Raw genomic sequence first — 26,716 nt, forward strand, 5'->3', positions numbered from 1 at the left:
TCCTTATTCAAACTGTATTATCTCCCTTATCTGTCACTCCAGGGGGCTCTTTGATACTCACAGGCTGAGTCCACACCCTGACTCACTGCCCTTGTCCGCACGAGGTCAAATAAGGTCAAACAAGGTCAGGAGAAAAGGATAAATGTAGATAAGATTGCTGCACGGAGAACTTTTCCTTCCACGCTATCACCTTATATAACCTCTATTTTCTGCCTATCTGCGCCTCCCTATATACCCTCGGCCGCTCCATAGCACCCTAGTAGGCCTATGTAACACCACACGAGCTGCCAGTCATCCAGGGGCCAAGGAAACACGGTAAAATGTCAAAAATAATAACGCCAACAAAGCCAGCTACCATTGTTTACCTTGTCAGCTGATGGCGCGTGGAATGGAGTCTCTTTTCATCTTGCTTTTTCTTGCGTTTCCCGGCGGCGAGGCGAGATATTTATGATGTCACAGTAAAGAGGAACATTTCAAAGGCAGACGGTGGGCGGTGCAAGTTTCCACGAGCAGCACAACGCGGGGAAAAATGGAAAAAGAAAAATAATACAACGGGTTACGGAGATGCTGTTACTGAAGGTGTGTGAAGCCTCGCCTCCGTGCCCCAAGTTCCCAAGTTTCTTCATTAACGCTCTAATTACTCCCAAGACACTCCCGCTTGTTAAATACTCATCAAATTAGGTTATAAATAAGACTGCATCATTCCCTAACGGTCCAGTGTCTCGTGTATTGGTGTAGTGTGCATTTTGAAGGATTTTTTTGAGGTGGGTTTGACATAGTTATAAATCGTGTTACTAATTCTACCGACAAACTCCCGCTTTGGTGAATACTCATGAAGGTGATCTCTAGTTTATCTCTAACTTCTATTTCATCAATTATTCAAGTTTAATGTTACGAAATGTTATAATATGTAAGTTTTATTTTATTATTTTGTGATATATTTAAGTATTATATAAAGAAATGCCTTGACAAGCTCTCTCTCTCTCTCTTTATATATATATTTTTTTTTTAATGAATAAATATAAGAGATTAAAAAACAAACGAGTTATTTATAAGTTATGTTTAAAAGAAAAAAAAATGTGAATCTTTATTGCATTTCAAAATTAAGACAATATAGAGTTAATTATTCAAACAGGCCTATTGAAAAGTAGACATAAGGAAATTAATTGATTGTAGGGAAGGAAAACTGTGTCTCTCATTAATCTGGCCTTTGTGTTGCGTGTCGAGAAAGAGGAAGGAAAAAATTGGCGGGAAAATATCAACATGGAAAAACAGAAAAAAACATCAAGGAAATGGAAAAGTAAGATCCAGAATGAGAAAATGAGACGACAAAGCCACAAACACCACAAAAAAACACCACAAAAAACACCAAAAAACACTTAAAAACACCCAAAAACACACTAAAAACACCTAAAAAACCTACAAACACACCAAAACACCCAAACAGACACCAAAACACACCAAAACACCTAAAAACACACCAAAACACACCAAAACACCACAAACACCACAAAACCACCAAACACACAAAACACCACAGACCACACCAAAACACCCCAAAACACACCAAAACCACCTAAAAACACACCAAAACACCACAAAACACACCAAAACACCCAAAAGACACCAAAACACCACAAAACACACCAAAACACACCAAAACACACCAAAATACACAAAACACCACAAAACACACCCAAAACACACCAAAACACACCAAAACACCACAAAACACCACAAAACACCAAAACACACCACAACACCACAACAACACCAAAAAAAAAAATCAAGAAAACGAGAAAAGAGGAAAAAAAAAAAAAAACATCGAGAGAAGGAAATGGAGAAGAGGAAAAAAAAAAGAAGAAAAGGAAAATAAGGAAAAAAAAACAATCGAGAGAAGGAAAACGAGGGGAAAAAAACATCGAGAAAAGAAAAAAAAATTAAGAAAAGGAAAAAATGAGGAAAATATCGAGAAGAAAATGGGAAAAAAAGAGGAAAATAAAGAGGGAGGGAAAAAAATAATATACAGTGATTTGTAGCCCCGTTGGGAAAGAGGAAAGGATTTTAAATTGAATAAAAAAAATGTAATAAAAATAAAAATAATAATAATAATCGTAATAATTCAAGAGAGAGAGAGAGAGAGAGAGAGAAAAAATAATAATTAGTTAAAATAATAATTTAATAAGTAATTATATATAAAAAAAATATTTGACTTAAAAAAATAAAAAAAAAATATGGAATTATTATTTTTATTTATTTTTGAGAATTAAATTTGTTTATTATTAAAAAAATAAAAATTGAAAGAAATTAAGAAAAATATATGAAAAGAAAGGAAAATATGAAGAAAATGAAGAAGAAGAAGAAAAATAATAAATAAGATAATATTAAGAAGAAAAAGAAAAGAAAGAAGGAATATATAGAGAAAGGGAAAAATAAATAAAGAAAAGAAAGAAAAATTGCGAAGGAAAATGAAAAGAAAGAAAAGGAAAAGGAAAAATTGAAGAAGGAAAAAAAAGAAAGAAAGAAAGAAAGAAATAGAAAGAAAAATTAAAAAACGAACGAAAAATAAGAAAAAGAAAAAGAAAAGAATTAAAATAGAAAGAAAAAGAAAAGAAAAGAAAAAAGAGAATGAAAAAAGAAGAAAAAAAGAAAAGAAAGAAAGAAATAGAAAGAAAAAATCAAACAAACGAACGAAAAACAAGAAAATAGAAAGAAGAAAAAGAAAAAGAAAAAAATTACGAAATATTGAAAAAACTTAACTTGTCCAAATTCGTAGAAAACGGAATTAGCGAGCAAGGCATTCTGGGACATTTTTTGCAATAGCACTTAAAAAAAAAAAAAAACTAGCATTATTCCTTGTAGACATTGCTATTACGAGTGTCTGTCTGTATGTCTGTGTGTCTGTGTGTCTGTGTGTCTGTGTGTACGTGTGTGTGTGTGTGAGATAGTACACATAGCATTTAGTGTACATAGTAGTAAATTTAAAAGCCGTATATATGAATTTATTAGTATATATGTGTGTGTGTGTGCGTGTGTGTGTAAATATGATCTTTTTTTTTTTTCAAGCTATATTGCAATTTTTCGCTTATCATTCACAAACTCCTAAAATAAATCAATGAATAAATAAGAGAATGAATTAACACGCTTCAAAAAATGTCTAAATATACACAAAAAAAATATATATCAAAAAATGTAGCCAAGATATGAAAAAAATGGATTCAAAATTTTAAATGTGTTTATTTTATTTATTTATTTATTTTTTTTTTTAAGTAATGAAGAATGATTAAGTTTGTGGTTCTGATTATTATTCATTATTATTATTATTTTTCTTTTCTATTTTCATTTTTTTTTCTTGTATTTTCGTATTTTTTTTCATTTTCAAATTTTTTTTTTCTCGAATTCGCAAAAGAACGAGAAAAAAATATCAAGTGTATTTATTTATTTATTATTGATTATTATTATTACTTTTTTTCTATTTCCATTTTTTTTTCTTTTTTTTTCTTATATTCTTTTTTTTGTATTTTAATTTTTTTCTCGAATTCACAAATGAGTGAAAAAAAAATTAAGTGCATTTATTTAATTATCATTATATACTTATTTTTTTATTCCTATTTTTTTCGAATTCATAAATACAAGAAATAAAAAAAATATAATAAATTAAGTATTTTTATCATTACTTATTTATTCATTTATTTATTCATTTATTTCACTAATTATGCATTTCCATTGTCCATTTTTGTCACGAAAACGAAAAAATAAGAAAACATTCAAAGTGTATAAAAAAAAAAAAGAAAATGCATTCGAGAAGGAGAGAAAAGACTTAGCTACTCTCTCTCTCTCTCTCTCTCTCTCTCTCTCTCTCTCTCTCTCTCTCTCTCATCAATTTTTCTTCCTTCTTTCTCTCTTTCTTTCTCTCTCTCTTTCTTTCTTTATGTGTAAATAAACATGTATTTTTTTTCTCAAAGGTAACATTCTGTCCATAAAATTGTACCACTTAGACATTAAAGATAGTAGAGATATCTTTAAAAATAACCACTCTCTCTCTCTCTCTCTCTCTCTCTCTCTCTCTCTCTCTCAAGACTAGACAAAAAATAATTCAAAAATGAACGAAAAAAATGAAAAAAAAGAATAAATTTGCTATAGTGAATTTTTTCCGCCTGTGATACACTAAATTATTATTATTATTATTATTATTATTATTATTATTATTATTATTGTGATTGTTGTTGTTGTTGTTGTTGTTGTTGATGATGATGATGATGATGATGATGATGATGATGTTGCCGCCAGCGTGTCATTGTTTTTTTTTTTTATTTATTTATTTATTTATTTATTTATTTTTGTATGTACGTACGTGTGTATGTTTGTTTATATTTTACGTGTGTACGGATTTATGTCACAGTTACGTACACACACACACACACACACACACACACACACACACACACACACACACACACACACAGAGAGAGAGAGAGAGAGAGAGAGAGAGAGAGAGAGAGAGAGAGAGAGAGAGAGAGAGAGAGAGAGAGAGAGAGAGAGAGGAGAAATCCATGACGAGAGAGAGAGAGAGAGAGAGAGAGAGAGAGAGAGAGAGAGAGAGAGAGAGAGAGAGAGAGCAGAATGATCTAAGTATTGATCCTTCCCCTCCCTTGCTTCCCTCTCTCTCTCTCTCTCTCTCTCTCTCTCTCTCTCTCTCTCTCTCTCTCTCTGGCAGCCATTCCACTTAACCCAACAAGAATCACCAAAAATCAGAACAAACCAACAAAATCCTTTAGTATAAGTGAACAACCCAGCAAAAATGTGAGAAAATGGCGTTTAATCCCCTATAGACGCCAGAGAAGGGATCGGATTCTCTTCGTAAAGGATTAAGAGCTACGGAGACCATTTAAAGGGGATTAGGTTACGCTAGGTGGCTGTTCTGTACATCTGTGTGTCTGTATGTCTGTGTCTGCCTGTCTCTCTCTCTCTCACACGCACATACACACTATTAAACGGTTTATTTGGGTTAATTTAATCGTTTTTTTATAGTTTTACCGTGACAATAATAAAATACTAATATGCATAATGTTTTTCCATACATTTTTCTTCAGTATATTTGTATATTTTAAAATAAAGCTTATTGAGGCTTGTCTTGTGTGTGTGTTTGTTGCTGCCTTCAACCACTCCTGCAGATACTGACGGAGAGGGAGGGAGAGGGAGAGGGAGAGGGAAAGATAGATAGATAGATAGATAGATAGAGACAGACAGACAGACAGACAGACAGAGAGAGGTAGTTAAATATGGTGTGCTGGCCCCGGAGACTTAAAAAGACAGACAGACAGACAGACAGACAGATATTGACTTACATAATGACAGGGTACGTACACACACACACACACTAACTACTACTACTACTACTACTACTACTACTACTGAATACTACTAAATAAGGTAAAAACACCATGTTATTGAAATAAATAGAAAAAGCACACCACAGAAAACGGGATTATTTTAAGGGGGACTTGTTGAAATATTGGTGAAATTCTTAAATCGACTTGAAATTAATGAATAAGAGTGAGAAAGTTGTTGTTGTTGTTTTTAATGGAAGAGTGAAGGCTGCCAAGGACAAAATGTTAAAAAAAGAGGCCTACTGAAGCTGCTGGTTCCTTAAAAGTCCAAGAGTCATCCAAAGGTGAGGAATAAATGTGTTGACGCCTCCCTCTTAAAACATGTCAAGTGGAAGGAAGGTGGACACACAGAAGCAGGCAGGGAGTTCCAGAGTGTGCCAGAGAAAGGTGTGAAGGATTGTGAGTACTGGTGAACTCTTGCATTAGAGAGTTGGACAGAATAGTGGTGAGAGGAAGAAGAAAGCCTTGTGCAGTGAAGGTGTGGGAGGAAGGAGGAGGGGAGGCAAGCAGTTAGCAAGATCAGTAGAGCAGTTGTCATGAAAATAGTGATAAAAGATAGAAAGAGATGCAACATTCCGGCGGTGAGAGAGAGGCTGAAGACAGTCAGTCAGAGGATGGGAGTTGATGACACGAAAAGCTTTTGATTCCACCCTATCTAATAAAACTGTGTGACTGGAACCCTGCCCCCCCCAAACATGCGAAGAGTACTCCATACAGGGGCGGATCAGGCCCTTGTACAGAGTTAGCAGTTGGAGGGACGAGCAAAACTGGCAGAGACGCCACAGAACGCCTAACTTCATGAAATTTGTTTTAGCAAGAGATGAGATGTGAAGTTTGCAGTGAAGGACAGTATGAGTGAAGGACAGAGCGAGGATATTCAGTGTGGCAGAGGGAGACAGTTGAGTGTCACTGAAGAAGAGGGGAGAGTTGTCTGGAAGGTTGTGTCCACTTGATACATGGACCAATTCACTTTTTGGGGCATTGAACACTAACAAGTTTTCTCTGCCACAATCAGAAATAGAAAGATCAGAAGTCAGGCGTTCTGTGGCGTCCCTGCGTGATCTGTTGACTTCCTGAAGGGTTGGTCGCCTCTGAAAGGACGTGGAAAGATGCAGGGTGGTATCATCAGCGTAGGAGTGGATAGACAACACATTTGGTTAAGAAGGTCATTAATAGAACGAGAGTGGGTGACAGGACAGAACCCAGAGGAACACCACTATTAATAGATTCAGGAGCAGAACAGCAGCCGTCTACCACAGCACCAACAGAACGCTCAGAAAGGAAACATGAGAACAAGTTGCAGAGAGAAGGATAGAACCTGTAGGAGGGCAGTTCTGAAATGAAACCTTTATGCCAAACTCTATCAAAAACCACATGATCACCAGTACATTGTAAAGTGACACGTTTAATAATAATAATAATAATAATAATAATAATAATAATAATAATAGGAATAGATAAAAGGTCTCAATATTCTTCTATTTATATTTCAATTCACACGACGTCGACAGAAGCAGTGTAAGAAAAAATGCCAAATCTTTTTCTTCCTTTTTTTCTTTTCACAAACAAGAAAGAAAGAAAGAAAGAAAAAAAAAGTTGATATCCATTGTAACATTTCAGGTACATACAAGATCTATACAGGTACAGCTCTCTCTCTCTCTCTCTCTCTCTACAATTACATACAAATACTCGATAAATAATAATAATAATAATAATAATAATAATAATAATAATAATAATCGTAAAAAAACAAGAGAAAAAAAAAAACAACAAAAACATCACCACGAGCCTAAAACAAATAGAAAAACAGCGAATTTCACCAAAAAAAAAATATATATATATATAAAATGAAAAAAAAAGAAAAATTTAAGAAAAAGAAAAGAAAATGAAAACCAAAAAGAAAAAAAACAATAAGAAAACACACACACACACACACACACACACAAATAAATAAATAAATAAAACACATCTTAACTTTAACTAGTGTGTGTGTGTGTGTGTGTGTGTGTGTGTGTGTGTGTGTGTGTGTGTACTTTTTTCTTTCTTTTTTTCAATAATCATACTTTTATTTTGAGTTTTGTGTTTCTTTTGTTGTTTTTCGTTGTTTTTGTAAAGATATAAAGCCACCAGCTGTTCCTTCACCCTCACTGCTCCTAACTCGTGTCTAATATGTCAGTGTAGCGTTCCTAACTTGTCTCTATTTCAGTGTAGCGTCAAACTTAAAAAAAAAAAATAAATAAATAAATAAATAAAATAATAATAATAATAATAATAAAAACAACTTCATTATACACACACACACACACACACACACACACACACACACACACACACACACACACACATACAAACTTCATTAAGAAAAATATAAATGAATTAAATAAAAACACATATGTCAGTGTATTGTCCAAACGTGACTTGAACAAACACAAACACCACAAACAAACAAACACCCCAAACAAACACCACGCAGAACTTCCATCATTCAAATATATAAATAAGAAAATAAATAACTAAATATAAATAGATAGATAGATAAATAAAAATGCCACATGAAACTTGAACTCTTCTATACAACAAACCCACTGCTTTCACTTCTTTCACTCAAATATCTCATTGTGAAAAAAACGACGATTTCTTTCACTTCTTTCACTCAAATCTATCTTAACATGAAAAAAACAACGATTTCTTTCACTTCTTTCACTCAAATCTATCTTATCATGAAAAAAACAACGATTTCTTTCACTTCTTTCACTCAAATCTATCTTATCATGAAAAAAACAACGATTTCTTTCACTTCTTTCACTCAAATCTATCTTATGAAAAAAAACGATTTCTTTCACTTCTTTCACTCAAATATCTCATTGTGAAAAAAACAACGATTTCTTTCACTTCTTTCACTCAAATCTATCTTATCATGAAAAAAACGACGATTTCTTTCACTTTCACTCAAATTTATCTTATCATGAAAAAAACAACGATTTCTTTCACTTCTTTCACTCAAATATCTCATTGTGAAAAAAACAACGATTTCTTTCACTTCTTTCACTCAAATCTATCTTATTATGAAAAAAACAACGATTTCTTTCACTTTCACTCAAATCTATCTTATCATGAAAAAAAACAACGATTTCTTTCACTTCTTTCACTCAAATCTATCTTAACATGAAAAAAACAACGATTTCTTTCACTTCTTTCACTCAAATCTATCTTATTATGAAAAAAACGACGATTTCTTTCACTTCTTTCACTCAAATCTATCTTATCATGAAAAAAACAACGATTTCTTTCACTTCTTTCACTCAAATCTATCTTATCATGAAAAAAACGACGATTTCTTTCACTTCTTTCACTCAAATCTATCTTATCATGAAAAAAACAACGATTTCTTTCACTTCTTTCACTCAAATCTATCTTATTATGAAAAAAACAACGATTTCTTTCACTTCTTTCACTCAAATCTATCTTATCATGAAAAAAACGATTTCTTTCACTTCTTTCACTCAAATCTATCTTAACATGAAAAAAACAACGATTTCTTTCACTTCTTTCACTCAAATCTATCTTATCATGAAAAAAACAACGATTTCTTTCACTTCTTTCACTCAAATCTATCTTATCAAAAAAACGATTTCTTTCACTTCTTTCACTCAAATTTATCTTATGAAAAAAACGATTTCTTTCACTTCTTTCACTCAAATCTATCTTAACATGAAAAAAACAACGATTTCTTTCACTTCTTTCACTCAAATCTATCTTATCATGAAAAAAACGACGATTTCTTTCACTTTCACTCAAATTTATCTTACTCAAATTTATCTTAATCATGAAAAACAACGATTTCTTTCACTTCTTTCATCTCAAATTTCTTTATCAAATATATAAAAAACAACAATTTCTTTCACTTCTTTCACTCAAATCTATCTTATCATGAAAAAAAAACAATTTCTTTCACTTCTTTCACTCAAATCTATCTTATCATGAAATCTTTCACTTCTTTCACTCAAATCTATCTTAACATGAAAAAAACAACGATTTCTTTCACTCAAATCTATCTTATCATGAAAAACACAACGATTTCTTTCACTTCTTTCACTCAAATCTATCTTATCATGAAAAAAACGATTTCTTTCACTTCTTTCACTCAAATCTATCTTAACATCATGAAAAACTACGATTTCTTTCACTTCTTTCATTTCTTTCACTCAATTTTATCTTAATATGAAAAACTACAACATTTTTTCATTTTCTTTCATTTACTTCTTTCATTTCTTTTACTCAAATATCTTCACATGAAAAAACTACTTCTTCCTTCATTTTCTTTCATTTCTTTCACTCAATTTTATCTTAACATGAAAAAAACTGGGACTTTTTTCATTTTCTATCATTCACTTCTTTCACTTAAACATCTTAAACATTATGAAAAAACAAGGACTTTTTTCATTTTCTTTCATTCACTTCTTTCACTCAAACATCTTAAACATTATGAAAACTTATACTACGTTTCCCATTTTCCTTCACTCACTAAGAAAAAACTAGGCCTTCTTTTTTCATTTTCTTTCACTACAAACATCTTTAAACATTATGAAAACACTAATATTAATTTTCCCATTTTCCTTCACTCACTTCTAACACTCAAAAAACTTCATTATTTTCATTTTCTTTCACTACAAACATCTTTAAACATTATGAAAACACTAATATTAATTTTCCCATATTCTTTCATCCACTCCTCTCACTTCTAACACTCAAAAAACTTCATTATTTTCATTTTCTTTCACTACAAACATCTTTAAACATTATGAAAACACTAATATTAATTTTCCCACATTCTTTCACTCACTCCTCTCACTTCTAACACTCAAAAAACTTCATTATTTTCATTTTCGTTCACTCAAACATCTTTAAACATTATGAAAACACTAATACTTATTTTCCCATATTCTTTCATCCACTCCCTCTCACTTCTAACATTCAAAAAACTTCATTATTTTCATTTTCTTTCACTCAAACATCTTTAAACATTATGAAAACACTAATATTAATTTTCCCATATTCTTTCACTCACTCCTCTCACTTCTAACATTCAAATATCTTAACTAAACATTAATACAATTTCTTCACTTCTCACAAAGCCAACATACATTTCAGCCTTTGTACAATGAAAAAAAAACTTTACTTCACATTAACAGCTCAACATTGTGACCTAATACTATTCAATTCTCTATTCTCCATTCATTTTGTAGTCTTCAAAATCCAATACTGTTTTTTTTATCCTTACAAGATCCAGTGCTTTTTTTTCTTTTCTTTTTTCTTTTGCTGTTTTCGACTTAATATTAACAAGATCTAGTATTGTTTAGTACTGTTTTTCATTTTTTTTTTTTATCATATTGCAGTTTTCAATCTAATATTTATGAGATCTAGTACTGCTTTTCTTTTTGTAGTCTTCAATGCAATATTAACAAGATCTAGTACTGTTTTTTTGCCTTTTTTTATCACTTTGCAGCCTTTGTACAATGAAAAACACTGTACTTAATATAAATACCTTAACATTGTGACTTAATACTATCTAATACACTATCCTCAATTCACTATGCAGTCTTCAAGTCAATATTAACAAGATCCAGTACTATTTCTGGCTTTTGTCAATTCAAACTCTATGATTCTGGGCACAAACAATACTTTGAAGTTCTATTTTTCAGTTCAATACCTCAAAATTGTCAAAATATAATGCTATTTCTTCTATTTATCTATTCAAACTCCTAGTACACTCTGGACCAAACAATACACAAGCTTTCATTCATTATTCAAACTTCCTTCTCATAAAATGCTCTAAGTAGTATCTTTTCACCTCAATACCTCAAAATTGTCAAAATATGCTATTTCTCCTATTTATCTGTTCAAACTTCAAATAAACTTTCTGGAGCAAACAATATACAAGCTTTCATTCATTATTCAACCTCCTAATACAGATTCTAGGCTTAAATATTCCTCGAAGCTGTATTTTTCACTCCAATACCTCAAAATTATCAAGATCTAATGCTATTTCTCCTATTTATCTATTCAAACTCCTAGTACACTTTCTGGACCAAATAATATACAAGCTTTCACTCATTATTCAACCTCCTAATACAGATTCTGGGCTTAAATATTCCTCGAAGCTGTATTTTTCACTCCAATACCTCAAAATTATCAAGATCTAATGCTATTTCTCCTATTTATCTATTCAAACTCCTAGTACACTTTCTGGACCAAATAATATACAAGCTTTCAATCATTATTCAACCTCCTAATACAGATTCTAGGCTTAAATATTCCTCTAAGCTGTATTTTTCACCTCAATACCCAAGCAACAGTGACCCACAGTGAAAGATCCATCATAACTCATCAGAAGATTATCGTACACTGCAACTCAGCCTCTCACTTGGAACACACCCATTTTGTGACCTACATTGAAAAAAGGGACACGTAAATCACAAGCTACATTTTCCGTGGGCAATAATAAAGTAATACACCAAATAATCATGTCATTGTACCAAGAACCATCGTACCTCATTGAAACATTATTGTACACTGACCTCCATTAACTAACACACACATTAGAAGCTACATTTTCTGCTGTTAATGATAATATAATGAACTGAGAAAGATAACAAGATGGAAATAAGCTAATAATAGATACAGACAGCCATCGTACCTCATGGAAACATTATTGTACACTGCAAATTCATTAAAAATACAAATCACATGCTATTATTTATCTCGGCAATGATAATAATGAATAATAATGAATAAAATAACCATCAAACTGTAGCCAGAGTGAGAGACAGTCATTGTACCTCGTCAAAACACAATTTCTCATCATTACTTGTTTTTTCCTTCCCTAACAAAATACTCAAAAAAACGTCGCTTAACGCACAAACACACAAACGCACGCACAGTCTCTTAAGTGTTATTCTCCTGCTATTTTCCTTCCCTGGTCAAAATAATACTCGATAATACTCAAAAATGCGTCACATACACACAAACGCAGAAACAAACGCACGCACACACACACACACACAGTGGACGGAAGTTTTATAAATTGTACCGTGTTGAAATGGCTGTGTATATGTTTGTGTGTGTGTGTATGTGTGTGTGCGTGTGTGTGTGTGTGTGTACGTTTTCAGTATGTGTGTGTCTTAGATAACATACATACATACACGCACTCATACACACATACACACATACATACAGTTATTCAAATATTTACCTACACCCAAACACCTCCAAAAACTCCCAAACGCCTAAATGTCCACAAAACACTTCAAAACAGTCTCCAAACACCTTCCAATACCTCTAAACACCAAAAAAACACTTACAAACACCTGAAAACACCTCTAAACACACCCAAACACCCATAACCATCCACAAAACATCTCGCACCACCTCAAAACACCTCAAAACACCTCAAAACACACACACACAGCCTCTAAACACCTCCAAACACGCCCAAACACCCTCCACTACGCCCTACTCATTCTATTCTGCCGTTCCTGCATGATCAACTTGTATCTCGAAGGATTCCTGGGATCATTTATGGCCCTTTGTACCTCCTCATCCGGTGAAAGAGTATCAAACGCAAACACAGAAAACGGGACGTAGATCATGCATTCTGTGGGTCGTTTGGGCATCAGGGCAAGCGTACACGTGTCTGCCACCACCTGACCAAACGGCGATGGTGTGCGTTTGAGCATCGCCGAGTAGTGGGTGAAAGTTTGCGGACTTTCGATAACTGGTGGTGTTGTTTCTCTCCGTTCCTCTGTCTCCATTTTCTTTTCCATTGGTACAAGCGCCGTTTTTAAATCTATGGTCTCGTCACTGTTGCCAATCAAGCAGTCCATCATAAAGTCTGCTTCCATTGCCGTTTGGGTGTGTGTGTCTGCGTTTGTGTGTTTGAAAGGCAAGATGTTTGCATGTGCCTCTGGCGGTGTGTTGAAGGCCGTGTTTGGTGGTGTTTGGATAAGAGGAGGTATGGTAAGTGGTGTTGTGAAGCCTGCATTTGTCTGTGGTGGTGTTTGCCCAAGCGGTGGTGTTTGGATAAGAGGGGGAATGTTTAAAGGCTGCGTTTGGCTCAGAACTCGTAAATTTGGTGGCGTTTGACTCAGAATGTCAAGTGCCGTTTGGCTAAGACGAGGTATATTTATAGCCTGTGTTTGGCTCAGAACCTGTACGTTTGGTGGTGTTTGACTCAGAGGTGGTATACTTAAAGCCGTTTGCCCAGGAGGTACCACGTTTTGAGTCAGCGTGGAAGTACTATGTGTTTTAAGAGCAGTGGAAAGATCGATAGTGTTTGCGTTTAGATGCGCTTGTGCCAGGGACGACAAACTGGGCCCTGCTGTGGTTCTGGGCAACGTGAGTGGCGAAGAGACGCAGCGCTGTGGTTCTGCGTTTGCCGTTTGTCCTGTGTTTGGAATTCGCAGCTTTGGGACCAAGATATGAAGCTGTGATGCTGTTGAGAGTGAGAGCGCTTCATCTGCTTGCTGTGTGTGTGTCTGTGCGGTTTGTGCTGTGTTTGCTGTGGCGAGAGAGGCTAAGGTCAGTGTGGTATTGGGATGTGTGGCTGTGTTTGATGCATTTGCTGTGGCTAGAGAGGACAGACTGAAAGTATTGTTGTGCTGTGCTGTGGCAAGGGAAGAGAGGCTGAATGCTGTGTCTTTTGCTGTTTCTGTGTCATTCTGTGCTGTGGCAAGGGCTGTGGCAAGGGCAGAAAGACTAAATCCTGTGTCTTTTGCTGTTTCTGTGTCATTCTGTGCTGTGGCAAGGGCAGATAGACTAAATGCTGTGTTTTTAGGTGTCTCTGTGTCAATCTGTGCTGTGTTAAGAGTATTATGTGCTGTGGTGAGGGCAGAAAGATTAAATGCTGTGTCTTTTGCTGTTCCTGTGTCATTCTGTGCTGTGGCAAGGGCAGATAGACTAAATGCTGTGTTTTTAGGTGTCTCTGTGTCAATCTGTGCTGTGTTAGGAGTATTATGTGCTGTGGCGAGGGCAGGAAGACTAAATCCTGTGTCTTTTGCTGTTCCTGCATCATTCTGTGCTGTAGCAAGGGCAGATAGACTAAATGCTGTGTTTTTAGGTGTCTCTGTGTCAATCTGTGCTGTGTTAGGAGTATTATGTGCTGTGGCGAGGGCAGAAAGACTAAATCCTGTGTCTTTTGCTGTTTCTGTGTCATTCTGTGCTGTGGTAAGGGCAGATAGACTAAATGCTGTGTTTTTAGGTGTCTCTGTGTCAATCTGTGCTGTGTTAGGAGTATTATGTGCTGTGGCGAGAGCAGAAAGACTAAATCCTGTGTCTTTTGCTGTTCCTGTGTCATTCTGTGCTGTGGCAAGGGCAGATAGACTAAATGCTGTGTTTTTAGGTGTCTCTGTGTCAATCTGTGCTGTGTTAGGAGTATTATGTGCTGTGGCGAGGGCAGGAAGACTAAATCCTGTGTCTTTTGCTGTTCCTGCATCATTCTGTGCTGTGGCAAGGGCAGATAGACTAAATGCTGTGTTTTTAGGTGTCTCTGTGTCAATCTGTGCTGTGTGTAGGGCAGATAGACTAAATGCTGTGTTTTTAGGTGTCTCTGTGTCAATCTGTGCTGTGTTAAGAGTATTATGTGCTGTGGCGAGGGCAGATAGACTAAATCCTGTGTCTTTTGCTGTTCCTGCATCATTCTGTGCTGTGGCAAGGGCAGATAGACCAAATGCTGTGTTTTTGGCTGTTTCTGCATCATTCTGTGGTACTTTCATGCTGTTCTGGGCTGTTTCGTCTTTGCTGTGGGCTGTGGCTAAGGAAAACAGGCTTGGGGTCTCAGTATCACAGCTTTTGGCGAGTGCTGTGAGGGTCTGCTGTGGGCTGTGGTGTGCTGTGGCCAAGGTAAACAGACTTGGTACATTTTGAAGACTTGTTGATGCATTTTTATTTTCTTTCATGGCAATTTGTGATGCGTGTGGCGATGAGAGACCAAACGCAACAATTTGTGGTGGTTTGGCGCTGTTTTGGTCCGTTTTGATGGTGTTTGGATGCGTTTTAAAGGTGTTTGGGGCCGTTTTGTCAGCCTGGGGTCCTTCTGGTTCATCTTGGTCCCCTTTTCTGATTTCCTGGGGTCGTTTGTCATGTTTTGAAGTGTTTGGGCTGTTTTTCCCTCTCTTTGGGCTATTTTTCTCTCGTTTTGGGCTATTTTTGTGTCTTGGGCTATTTTGACTTTCTTGAACTGTGCAAAGTCTGTTTTCGTTCCTCTTTGGGCTCCCTTTCTTCAATTTTGGGCTGTTTTTCTCTCTCCTTGGGCTATTTTTCTCCCTAACACTGTTTCCATCTCTCCTTGGGCTATTTCCACCTTGGTTTGGGCTATTTTCTCCTTTCTGACAAGACTCCTCATTTTCTAGCCCAATTTTGCTGCTAGATAGCCCAAATTGAGAGCAGTTAGACCTATTTTGGGCTAGAGTGGCTGGCAGACCAAGGGGAGAGGGGGTGAGGGGGGGGTGAGGCAGTCCTACAGCCTTACTCACCTCCATCTCAATGTGACAAGACTTAGAGACAGAAGTTGTTCCAGATATTGTATTTCCATTTATTTTATCATCTATTGTATTTATTTTATCAGTTTTGTGTGTCTGCGTGTCTGTCCTGTCATTTATCCATCTATCTCTCTCATTCCCCTTTCGTTATCTCTCCTTCGTCCTTGTCATTATCTATTTCACCAGTTACGGCACAATCTGCTTTCTCATTCTCTATTTCACCAGGCATTCGATCTCCTCCTCTCCTATCTACTCCATCGTTATCCATTTCATCATCAATTTCACCAGGTATGCCATTATCATCTTCATCCTTGTACACTTCACCAGGTAGACTATCATCACCATTATCTATTTCACCAGAGCAGCTGTCATCCATTTTGTCACTATCTCCACCAGTCAATGCATCCACTCTATCATCCATCACAGCATCCATCACAGCATCCACACAGCCATCCACACACCCATCCACACGTCCATCCACACGGCCATGACCTCTGTGGCTGTGTGCGATCGCTGCGTCAATCTTCCTCTTCTTCGCCGAGTTCCGCTGTTGGATGTCACTTTTCCACTCTCGAATCGTCCTCTTCAGGTTGGGACGTTCGCAGCTTCCACCACTGCAGTTTACCACCGGGTCCCAGCAGAATGCTCCCGGAAGTCTGTATGTCACCTGCGCCACTCTATCTGTTGGTTTGGGGTGTGTTAGGTTAGGTTAGGTTAAGTTAAGTCTATTTTTTACCTTTTTTTTCTCTGCCTCTCTCTTTATTGTTATTATTATTATATATTGCGTATGTGCATGCGTGTGTGTGTGTGTGGTGTGGTATGGTGTGGTGTGGTGTGATCATCATACAGGCAGAAAGACATGAGGAAACTAGAAAGGCTCCAAAGGGTTGCTACAAAGATGGTGCCAGAAATGAAGGACCTTCCCTATGAAGAAAGACTGAAGGATATGGAACTACCAACTATGAAGGACAGACAGGAGAGAGGAGACCTAATAACGGTGTATAAGTTAGTGAACTGTATGGAAAAGATAGACAGACAACACCTGGTGACACTGACGGAGGGTGGACACACACACACCGGAGACTGATCTGGAAACTTGAAATGGTAGGAGGAGTGCATGGCAGTTTACTAAAATGGATGGAAGACTTTTTGGTAGGAAGAGAAATGAGAACAATAATTAAGGACAGACCATCAGAATGGGGCTTGGTGGAGAGTGGAGTTCCACAGGGATCAGTGTTGGCACCAGTAATGTTCGCGGTCTACATAAATGACATGGTGGATGGGGTGTCCAGTTATGTGAGCCTATTTGCAGACGATGCAAAATTGTTAAGAAAAGTGAGATGTGACAAAGATTGCGAACTACTCCAGGAAGACTTGGACAGAATATGGAAATGGAGCTGTACATGGCAAATGGAGTTCAACACGACAAAATGCAAGAAAATAGAGTTTGGCAAGAGTGAAAGAAGAATCAGGAGTATGTACAAGATAGGAAATGAAGACATAAAACCAGTCATGAAGAAAAAGACCTTGGGGTGACAATTACCAATGACCTATCGCCAGAGAGACATATAAACAAAATAATTGGAGAAGTATTGAACTTATTGAGGAACATAAGAGTGGCGTTCGTATATTTAGATGAAGAAATGATGAAGAAAATAATTACTGCAATGATAAGACCGAGGCTTGAATATGCAACAATACAGTGGGCTCCGAACTTAAAGAAACACATAAGGAAACTAGAGAAAGTACAGAGGGCTGCAACAAAATGGTGCCTGACTTAAGAGATTTGACTTATGAAGACAGACTGAAAAGAATGCAACTTCCGACCCTGGAAAACAGAAGAGAAAGGGAGACCTGATAGCAATATACAGAGTGATGATTGGCATGGAAAAATGGATAGGGAAGATCTGTGTATGTGGAATGAAAGAATGTCGAGAGGGCATGGGAAAAACTAAAATGGCCACTTATAGGAGAGATGTGAAAAATATAGCTTCCTCATAGAAGGGTGGAAGCATGGAATAGTTTAGACGTGGAAGTGGTCAACGCAAGGAATATTCATGATTTTAAGAAAAAGCTGGACATTAATAGATATGGAGACGGGACAACACGAGCATAGCTCTTTTCCCGTATGTTACAATTAGGTAAATACAATTAGGTAAATACACACACACACACACACACACACACACACACACACACACACACACACACACACCAAACTCAAAACACACAAAACATACCAAAACACCTCAAAACACACAAAACACCCCCCAAAAAAACACACCCAAGAACCCAAAGCACACCCCAAAACACACACACACACACACACACACACAGGTAAACAAACGCACCTCTACTCCCATCATCGCTGCTCTTCCTTCTTTGTTTTGTCCGTGCTCCTGCAAACACAACACACACACATTAGCAAACACACCACACACAGACACTGCTAATCTGTTCTCACCTGACCTAGTAAATTAATACCTCATTTGACCTTTACCTGGTGATAATAACTGCTTCACCTGTAGAGAGACACTGATAACCTAACCTAACCTAACCTATATCTCGCAAACTCTGGAACTCCCTGCCTGCTTCTGTATTTCCATCTTCCTACAACTTGACTTCATTTAAGAGGGAGATTTCAGCACATTTGTCCCTCACTTTTGGCTAACTCTATCATTCTTTAACTGGCAAACAAGTAGGCCTGTTTTGGGGTCTTTTTGTTGCCCTTGGTCGACTTTCCTTCTTGCGTAAAAATAAATACATAAATAAGTAAAATATTCTAATCATACCTGACTTAGGTCGAAATATTGAACCAAACCTAACTGAAATTCATCCAGGCTAACTTAACACAGCCTAACCTAACCAATATAACAATGGCAATTTTAATCTAACCTAACCTAACCTAACTTTAAGGTAACCCAATAATTTTCCTCTAAGATAACAATACTAATTTCTTATGTAATCAAAAATTTTCTAACTGAACAATGTAGCTCACCTAACTCATTCTAACCTGACCCAAACTAACCTGACTTAATACTGCTGATAAACCATGAAAAACCCACAATTCATAATGGATGACATGAAAAAAAAGAAAAGAAATAAAAATACAAACAAATAACAGAAAATAAATATCAATTAGCCACTAACCTCACCGAACATTTCTAAGTAAACATAAAAACCCACAATTCACAACACAAGGAACTACAACAAACAAAAACAGTCTTAAAAACTTTAAAAATAAAGAAGAAAAGTGTCAAGACAAATCTTAACAATAGCACCTCACTTGAATACCCCCCCCCCTCACCAAGCCTGGCTGCTCCTGGGCAATTGCTTTTTTTTTTTTTTTTTTTGGGGGGGAGGAGGGGGAGGTGGAGACAAATGTAGCAAAATTTGCCTCCCAAAGAAGTCTACAGACCCCGTTAGCCTAAACTAGTTGAGGGACTGTGCCCCCCCCAGACCTCCCATAGGGTCTTTACCATAACCTAACCAAACCTAACCTAAAAGTCTTCTAGCAGGGAAGCTGCACCCCTCACACCCACACATGGAGTCTTTACCCTAACCTAACCTAAGCACCTTCTAGTAGGGGGGCTGCAACGCCCAGACTCCACCCCCTCTAGACTAGCTGGGAGGCTGTGCCCCTAACCTAGGGTCTTTATCCTAACTTAAGCAAACCTAATCTAAACGTCTTCTAGCAGGGGGCCTATGGCCCCCCAGGGCCCCTTAGGATCTTTATCGTAACCTGAGTGTCTTCTAACACAGGGAGCTACGCGCCTCATACCCCCCTAAGGACCACCTAAGCTCTCTTGGTGGCGAGTGGTGGGGTGAGCGTGGCGACAAGCTTGGGCATTGTGGACAGTTTTGGTGAGGCACACCACACTGAGAGGCTGTGCTGTGTAGGACACACTAAGGACACCCGACAAATAAAACCACAAAAATCGTGTTGGCCATGAACTACTTGACGAGTAAATGTGACCATGTTACTGGTTGGTTAGGAGGAGGAGGAGGAGGAGGTGGTGGTGGTGGTAGCAGTGACCCGCCAAGCTAGCCGCCCTCACCCAAGTGTATCCATTCTTTGTCCTTCACTCACCTTTATTGGTCATTTCTGCTCCTCTTCTCTGCCTTTACAAAGATCTAGGCCTCTCCAGCGTTCACATGCCTCCTGCGTCTCTGTGTAGGCTTGTGTTCCCAGCGACCTGTCAGTTTCTCACATTTACATCAACTTTGCTCTCCTTCGTCCTTGAACGTCGGTGTCTGTGTTTCTCTGTTCTCTATCTCCTCTTTTTTAGTGTTCTCTTCTTTATTTTCTCTCTTCTCTGTAGATTTAGCCTTCTCGGTGATTCCTCTGTGCCTCTCCTTTGTTTGTTGTTGCTTGTTCTTCCTCTCATCACAGTTAGTCACTGCTTTTCTCCGTTATCACCAGTTATTGCGTTCTTCGCGCTCTCCTCTCCGTCTCCGCTCTTTATTTACAAACACCAAACACGTATTGCTCTGCTGGCCTCTGCTGGGTTTAGGTCTCGGTCTCGGTCTGGGTTCATTCAATCCCTGCCCTCACACACACACACACAAATATATATATATATATATATATATATATATATATATATATATATATATATATATATATATATATATATATATATATATATAGAGAGAGAGAGAGAGAGAGAGAGAGAGAGAGAGAGAGAGAGAGCGAGGTAGGTGGGGGGCAGGTATGATTCATTGTGTTGGCGGCAAATTAATCCATCACCCTTTGTCCCTTTACTATAAATATACAACTTTTGTAACTGGTTTGAGTGTGTAGCAGTAGCAGCTCAAACACAAGTCTCTAAATCGCGAACCGAACCATCGCTGGTACACAAGCCTTAATTAAGTGGTCCATGGCTGGGTGATGCAAGTGGTGGGATGGTTCGGTGACTTTCATTACTCATCAGTCAACACCCGCGATATCAACATTACGTACTTTGGATTGGCTAACATACAACTGTCACTTTTAAGACATTCTTATTTTCAACTACAAAAACATCCTGTAAGACATATACTCCTGTTTCTTGCAGAGAAATACAATCACGTAAATAAATATACCAATGAAACACTAGGTAGAATTAACATTTCCAGAATAATAGTTCCTCCTTTTCCATTCACAAAAAGTTACTATGATGTAGAAATAACTTATATCCGAGTTAATGCAGCAAATTGTAATTCAGTTTATGTTACTTTCTTTTTTTTTTTATCACAGGCAATGCATAGAACAAGTCCGAGCCCCCCCCCCCGTGCCCAAATCATTCTCTAGTTGTCAAAAACCAGAGCAACACAATGGGGATGTCTGGGATCGCCACCTCAAAGCTCCGAATTGCGATGATGCATTGACTGTGTGTTTAACGATCGCGAATAGAGTATAGTTGGAGTGACGAGGCAGCAGCAGCGAATGAACGATGCTAGAATAGTGAGTAAAGTGTTTCTGTGGAATGTCAGGAGTAGCAAGTGGGGGAAAAAGTGTGTCAGGATGGTGGTGAAGAGTGGCCTAATAGCTAGTTGGGCTTTTCAGCAGGTAGAAGGAAGGCATTTAGAGAAGGACTGGAGTATGATAGTTAGGTCATGGAGGGGCCCTGGTGGTGGACTGGTGGTAGAAATGTTTACGTTTTGTTCTTCATTGGACAAACAATGTGATGTGGACGTGTTGTGGTGCCTTGACGTGGGCGTCGCTGCCGTGAGCAGGATGGAAGGGTGAGCTGAGCGAGCGGTGGCTGGTGGGAGAGGTGAACGTTGAGGTTGATATGCCCAGCGTGAAAAGTGTGTGACTGGCTTAGTTTTGGTGCCTTGGGGTGGGCGTGGGATGTCTGGCGGGCGTGGTGACAGGAGTGGTCCTTGGCACACATCGTTTCACCGAATTTATCCCACGCTGCTGGACTTTGAGGAATGTTGCATGTGTGTGTGTAGACGTTCCTCTATCTAATTGTGTCACTCGAAGCATAGACTGGTGTGTGTATGAGTGTGCTTATCTCCTATCTGTTCCTACATATCAGTTGATTTCTTTGTGTCTGCTTTCAGAGCAAGGAAGGGACGTCAGCTGCTGGCTGAGGCTGCTGGACCACTTGTCACCACTCCCTTCCCTTTACTTTGACGCTCAGTTGGTGGCCCAAAGGAGGAAGATGGAAGCATGGACATTTAACCATCGTCAACTGTCGTATAGAAGGTAAGGGACAGTGTTCATTTACTTAGTTGGATGTAGAGGGTCTTCCTCACAGTTGTGGTGGTCCACTGCTGCTGTCAGTCAGAAAGTCCCTCTTCAGAAGAGCCATCTGGTCTGACACAGAGTTAGAGACTGCCCTGCATTAAGCTAACTAACGTGTTCAGACTCATTCACTCCGATTTTAGTGGTGTAAATGTCATGCACTGAATAATGTGGATTGATTGTACCATACATGTGCACCCTGCTGGAGGCTGACACCATAAGTTTCTCTCTCATATTTTCAATAGAGAGCTGTAATTGATCCACATCTGAGTGGATAAGTTGGTGTAAGTAGCGGAGGTCTGAGATATATGTACGGTCCACTGTCACCTTAATAGCCAGTGCTAGGGGATCGTCTTCCAAGCCACCTCATTTCTCCCACATGGTCGATAAAAAACTTTGTGTGTCTGTTTTACTAAAGCTTGCAAGGATGGGTAGCCAAGTTGAAATAGGCAGAGGTCATTTAAGGTGGCCCTTCTGACAACCAATACCTGTTTGATGGACCACATGTATAGCTTGGGAACAGGTTTTGCTTCACCGTTAAGCCAAGATTCACAACCGTCTGACAGGGTGGGTGGACGTCACAGCTGCCTTCAATACTTTGCACAGCCTGTCCTCCTCACTGCTCTTGATGACAAAGTATTGAGTTTCTTTTAAGTGTGAGTGTTTCAGTACTCTTGTTTTACTTGGCATGGCAGTTCTGGATGTGGACAGCAGCACAGTGTCATCCATCAGGACTAACACATGGAGACGGGCAAGGCATCCATCAGCGCCACAGTTTTGCTTGATAAGAGTTATTAAATCATTAACAAAAATAACAAACAGTAAGCAAGATGAGGAGCAGCCCTGATGTACAACAGTCGAGGCAGTGACAATTGCTACACCAACTAGCTATACATTGTGTTAACTTGTACACAGTGACTATAGCGAGCAACATTACCATCCCACAACCCAGTCTCTTCAAAATACAAAATAATGTGTTTCTTGGTAAGTTATCCTATGCGCGGGTAAAATATACAAAAGTAATAAAAAGCTGAAATTTGTTCCTTGTAGCAACATCTGTCAACAAACGCAGTGCGACAATGTGTTCAAGGCATCCTGTGCCCACCACCTGGCTCCCTGCCTGCTGTCTGTCAGCCTTGAACCAATGGCTTAGTCTGTTGCAAAGCACCATGCCACACAGCTTTGTCATGCTGTTCATTACTGTGAGGTTGGGTTAGGTTAGGTCGATTACTGTTATGCCTCCATCATTGTTAGCCAAACCACGGGAACCTCGCTCGGAAGTGGTGAAGAGTTTGGCAGTCACCCATGGCCTGGGATATGTTGCAGATATAAAAATCTTGTTAAATAGCATTGTTATACATAAGAGCCATGTCACACACAGAAAGATGATTGAACAACCCTGGCAGCACACCACACCCTTGCTAATGTCAATGAAATGGTCTCATGGTACACAAAACTCAAGGTAAAAATGTGTCCCAGTACTGAAGGGGTTAAAATAGTGAAGACTGTGGCCATGGCATTAATCTTGTATCCTCTATAGGCCTTTCTTAATGTCAATAAAATGGTCTAATGGTAAACAAATTTCTAGGTAGAAGTGTGTCCTAGTACTGAAGGGGTTAAAATAGTGGTGGTGGTGATGGTGTCAATAAAATGGTTTAATGGTACACAAATCTCAAGGCAAAAATATGTCCCAGTACTGAAGGGGTTCAAGAGTTGGTGGTGGTGGTGTACTTGTGTTCCTTGAATTAATGTACACAATACTTGTCAGCATATGCATGGCCAACTTATTAACTGTCAGACCTGTGCCATGACACCTTTGTTAGACATGATCTTTTAGGGTATTTCAACTCTCTCTCTCTCTCTCTCTCTCTCTCTCTCTCTCTCTCTCTCTCTCTCTCTCTCTCTCTCTCTCTCTCTCTGATATTTATCCAGTTTGATTTATTTCAGATTGTGTTAAGATATGGAGAAACAGACCAAGGGAAGAGGAGGAGGAGGAAGAGGAGGAAGGAAGAGGTAGAGAAAGATGAGAAGAGGAAGATAAGAAGGAAGGAATCAAGAGAGAAAAGATTAGGTAAAATAAGAATATTGTCATGTTAAAAGGTTAAATTCTCTCTCTCTCTCTCTCTCTCTCTCTCTCTCTCTCTCTCTCTCTCTCTCTCTCTCTCTCTCTCTCTCTCTCTCTCTCAGATATTAATCCAGTTTTATTTATTTCAGATTGTGTTAAGAATATTAAGAAAAACAGACCAAGACAAGAAGAAGAAGGAAGAGGTGGTGGAAGATGAGAAGAGGAGGAGAAGAAGAAAAGAAAAAAGAAAAGGTAAAATATTAAATATTGTCATTTTATAAAGTTTTTTGCTATTTCTCTCTCTCTCTCTCTCTCTCTCTCTCTCTCTCTCTCTCTCTCTCTCTCTCTCTCTCTCTCTCTCTCTCTCTCTCTCTCTCTCTCTCTCTCTCTCTCTCTCTCTCTCTCTCTCTCTCTCTCTCTCTCTCTCTCTCTCTCTCTCTCTCTCTCTCTCTCTCTCTCTCTCTCTCTCTCTCTCTCTCTCTCTCTCTCTCTCTCTCTCTCTCTCTCTCTCTCTCTCTCTCTCTCTCTCTCTCTCTCTCTCTCTCTCTCTCTCTCTCTCTCTCTCTCTCTCTCTCTCTCTCTCTCTCTCTCTCTCTCTCTCTCTCTCTCTCTCTCTCTCTCTCTCTCTCTCTCTCTCTCTCTCTCTCTCTCTCTCTCTCTCTCTCTCTCTCTCTCTCTCTCTCTCTCTCTCTCTCTCTCTCTCTCTCTCTCTCTCTCTCTCTCTCTCTCTCTCTCTCTCTCTCTCTCTCTCTCTCTCTCTCTCTCTCTTTTGAGGACATTTTTGAGGCAGTTTGGCATGTTTGGTGGGTATTTTAAAATAGTTTGGCATGTTTTAAGGGCATTTTAGACAGTTTGGTATGTCTTAAGGGCATTTTAGACAGTTTGGCATGTTTTGAGGGTATTATAAGACAGTTTAGAGGCCATGTTAAGACAGTTTGTATGTTTTGAGGACATTTTGTTACAATTTGGCAGGTTTTGAGGGCAATTTATAACTGGCTGGTTTTGAGGGTATATTAAGATAATTTGGGAGGTTTTAAGGGAAATTGAAGACAAATTTACAGGTTCTAAGGCCATTTTAAGACAGTTTGGCTGGTTGTGAAGAGATTATAGGACAGTTTGAAATGTTATGATGACATTTTAAGATACTTTGGCATATTTTGAGGGCATATTAAGACAGTTTGGCAGATTTTGAGTGCAATTTAAGACAGTTTGGCAGGTTATGAGGGTATTTTAAGAGTTTGGCATATTGAGACAGTTTGGCATGTTTTAAGGGCATTTTAAGACAGTTTGTTTGGTTGAGTTGCGTTCAGTTCAGTTTACAACATAGTGAAGGTGACTCAATGTAAACAGTGCACCTCTCATTACAGGAAAGTCAAGCCAAGCCAAGCCAAGCCACAACACAACACAAGCCTTCTACAAGACCTACAGCCATCAGCAACACCCAGAGTACAAGACAATACCTGAGCCATGAAGAAGAGTTAGGATAGATTAGCAGTTTGTCATGTTTTTTTTTTTTTAAGGACATTTTAAGACAGTTTGGCATGTTTTTATGGTATTTTAAGACCATTTGGCATGCTTTTATGGTATTTTAAGACTATTTGGCATGTTTTTGATGGCATTTGAAGAAAGTTTGGCTGTGATAATACCATTTTATTGACATTAGGAAGGGTGTATGGAGGTGACAATATCACTATTTTAATCCCCACATGAGTTTGTGAAGCAAGTGTTGGATTCTCAGGACAAAGATGCAGTGTGCTTGTTAAGAAATTCACTCAGCGCTCACTCAATCATTCACTTACTGAGCTCAGAGGGAATGAAGAATGTGCATTGTTGCTGCTTGTGTGTCAGTCAAAGGGCTATATTCACAAACAATTTACTCTCTCACCACGACTGTTTTCCAAGGCCACAGAGATGACTGGCAGGGTTTTTAAGAGTGTTTCTCCAGTTAATAATGTAGAAATGTAGTCACTCTGCCTGTAGAACCATAAAAACAAGATTAAAAACGCTTTATTCTCCACCATGACTGTTTTCCAAGGCCAGAAATGATTGGCAGGGTTTTCAAGAATGTTTCTCCAGTTGATATTGTAAAAATCTTGTCATTCTGCCTTTAGAACTCTCTCTCTCTCTCTCTCTCTCTCTCTCTCTCTCTCTCTCTCTCTCTCTCTCTCTCTCTCTCTCTCTCTCTCTCTCTCTCTCTCTCTCTCTCTCTCTCTCTCTCTCTCTCTCTCTCTCTCTCTCTCTCTCTCTCTCTCTCTCTCTCTCTCTCTTGTTGAAAGAGTTGGTTTGTAAGATTGTGTCACTTCAAAACCAAACATTTTCATCTTTGAATATTTGTTAACTTGAAAAATTGTTTAAGAATATTTTGTGAAGTTGAAAATTTGTTCAGATTTCCAGTGAAGACTGGCCATTAATCCTCTGATGTTTATGGATCTTTGTAAATGGCAATGAATTGGTCTAATGGTACACAAATCTCAAGATAAAAATGTGTCCC

At 38.0% G+C, this 26,716-nt stretch overlaps 2 protein-coding genes and 1 long non-coding RNA gene across 6 annotated transcripts in view; 2 read left to right on the forward strand and 1 right to left on the reverse strand.

The window, feature by feature from the left end:
• LOC123517846 (flocculation protein FLO11-like) overlaps window positions 1-1,107 on the forward strand; it is a 6,164-nt gene extending 5,057 nt beyond the window's left edge. Inside the window, exon 2 of the mRNA XM_045278351.1 lies at window positions 1-1,107. This exon is cut by the window's left edge and continues 1,748 nt beyond it. The gene's annotated coding sequence lies outside the window, so the exon portion shown is untranslated.
• An 8,904-nt stretch (window positions 1,108-10,011) lies between these two features.
• Window positions 10,012-20,432, reverse strand: LOC123517949. The gene is given in 5 exon segments (XM_045278467.1): window positions 10,012-14,944; window positions 15,005-16,063; window positions 16,065-16,606; window positions 18,277-18,324; window positions 20,016-20,432. Coding segments are annotated over 5 exon segments (3,711 nt in total). The 5' UTR covers window positions 20,029-20,432; the 3' UTR covers window positions 10,012-12,895.
• A 1,092-nt stretch (window positions 20,433-21,524) lies between these two features.
• Window positions 21,525-25,745, forward strand: LOC123518027. Of its 4 annotated transcripts, none has more exons than XR_006678647.1 (3): window positions 21,525-21,652; window positions 21,977-22,121; window positions 25,593-25,745. It is a non-coding gene; the product is annotated as an uncharacterized LOC123518027 (long non-coding RNA). The 4 variants fall into 4 exon arrangements; XR_006678663.1 differs by lacking the exon at window positions 25,593-25,745 and adding an exon at window positions 24,375-24,434; XR_006678656.1 differs by lacking the exon at window positions 25,593-25,745 and adding an exon at window positions 24,108-24,167.
• The last annotated feature ends 971 nt before the right edge of the window (window positions 25,746-26,716 follow it).

This window comes from Portunus trituberculatus, chromosome 1 (genome assembly GCF_017591435.1).
Source record: "Portunus trituberculatus isolate SZX2019 chromosome 1, ASM1759143v1, whole genome shotgun sequence".
Lineage (NCBI taxonomy): Eukaryota > Metazoa > Arthropoda > Malacostraca > Decapoda > Portunidae > Portunus > Portunus trituberculatus.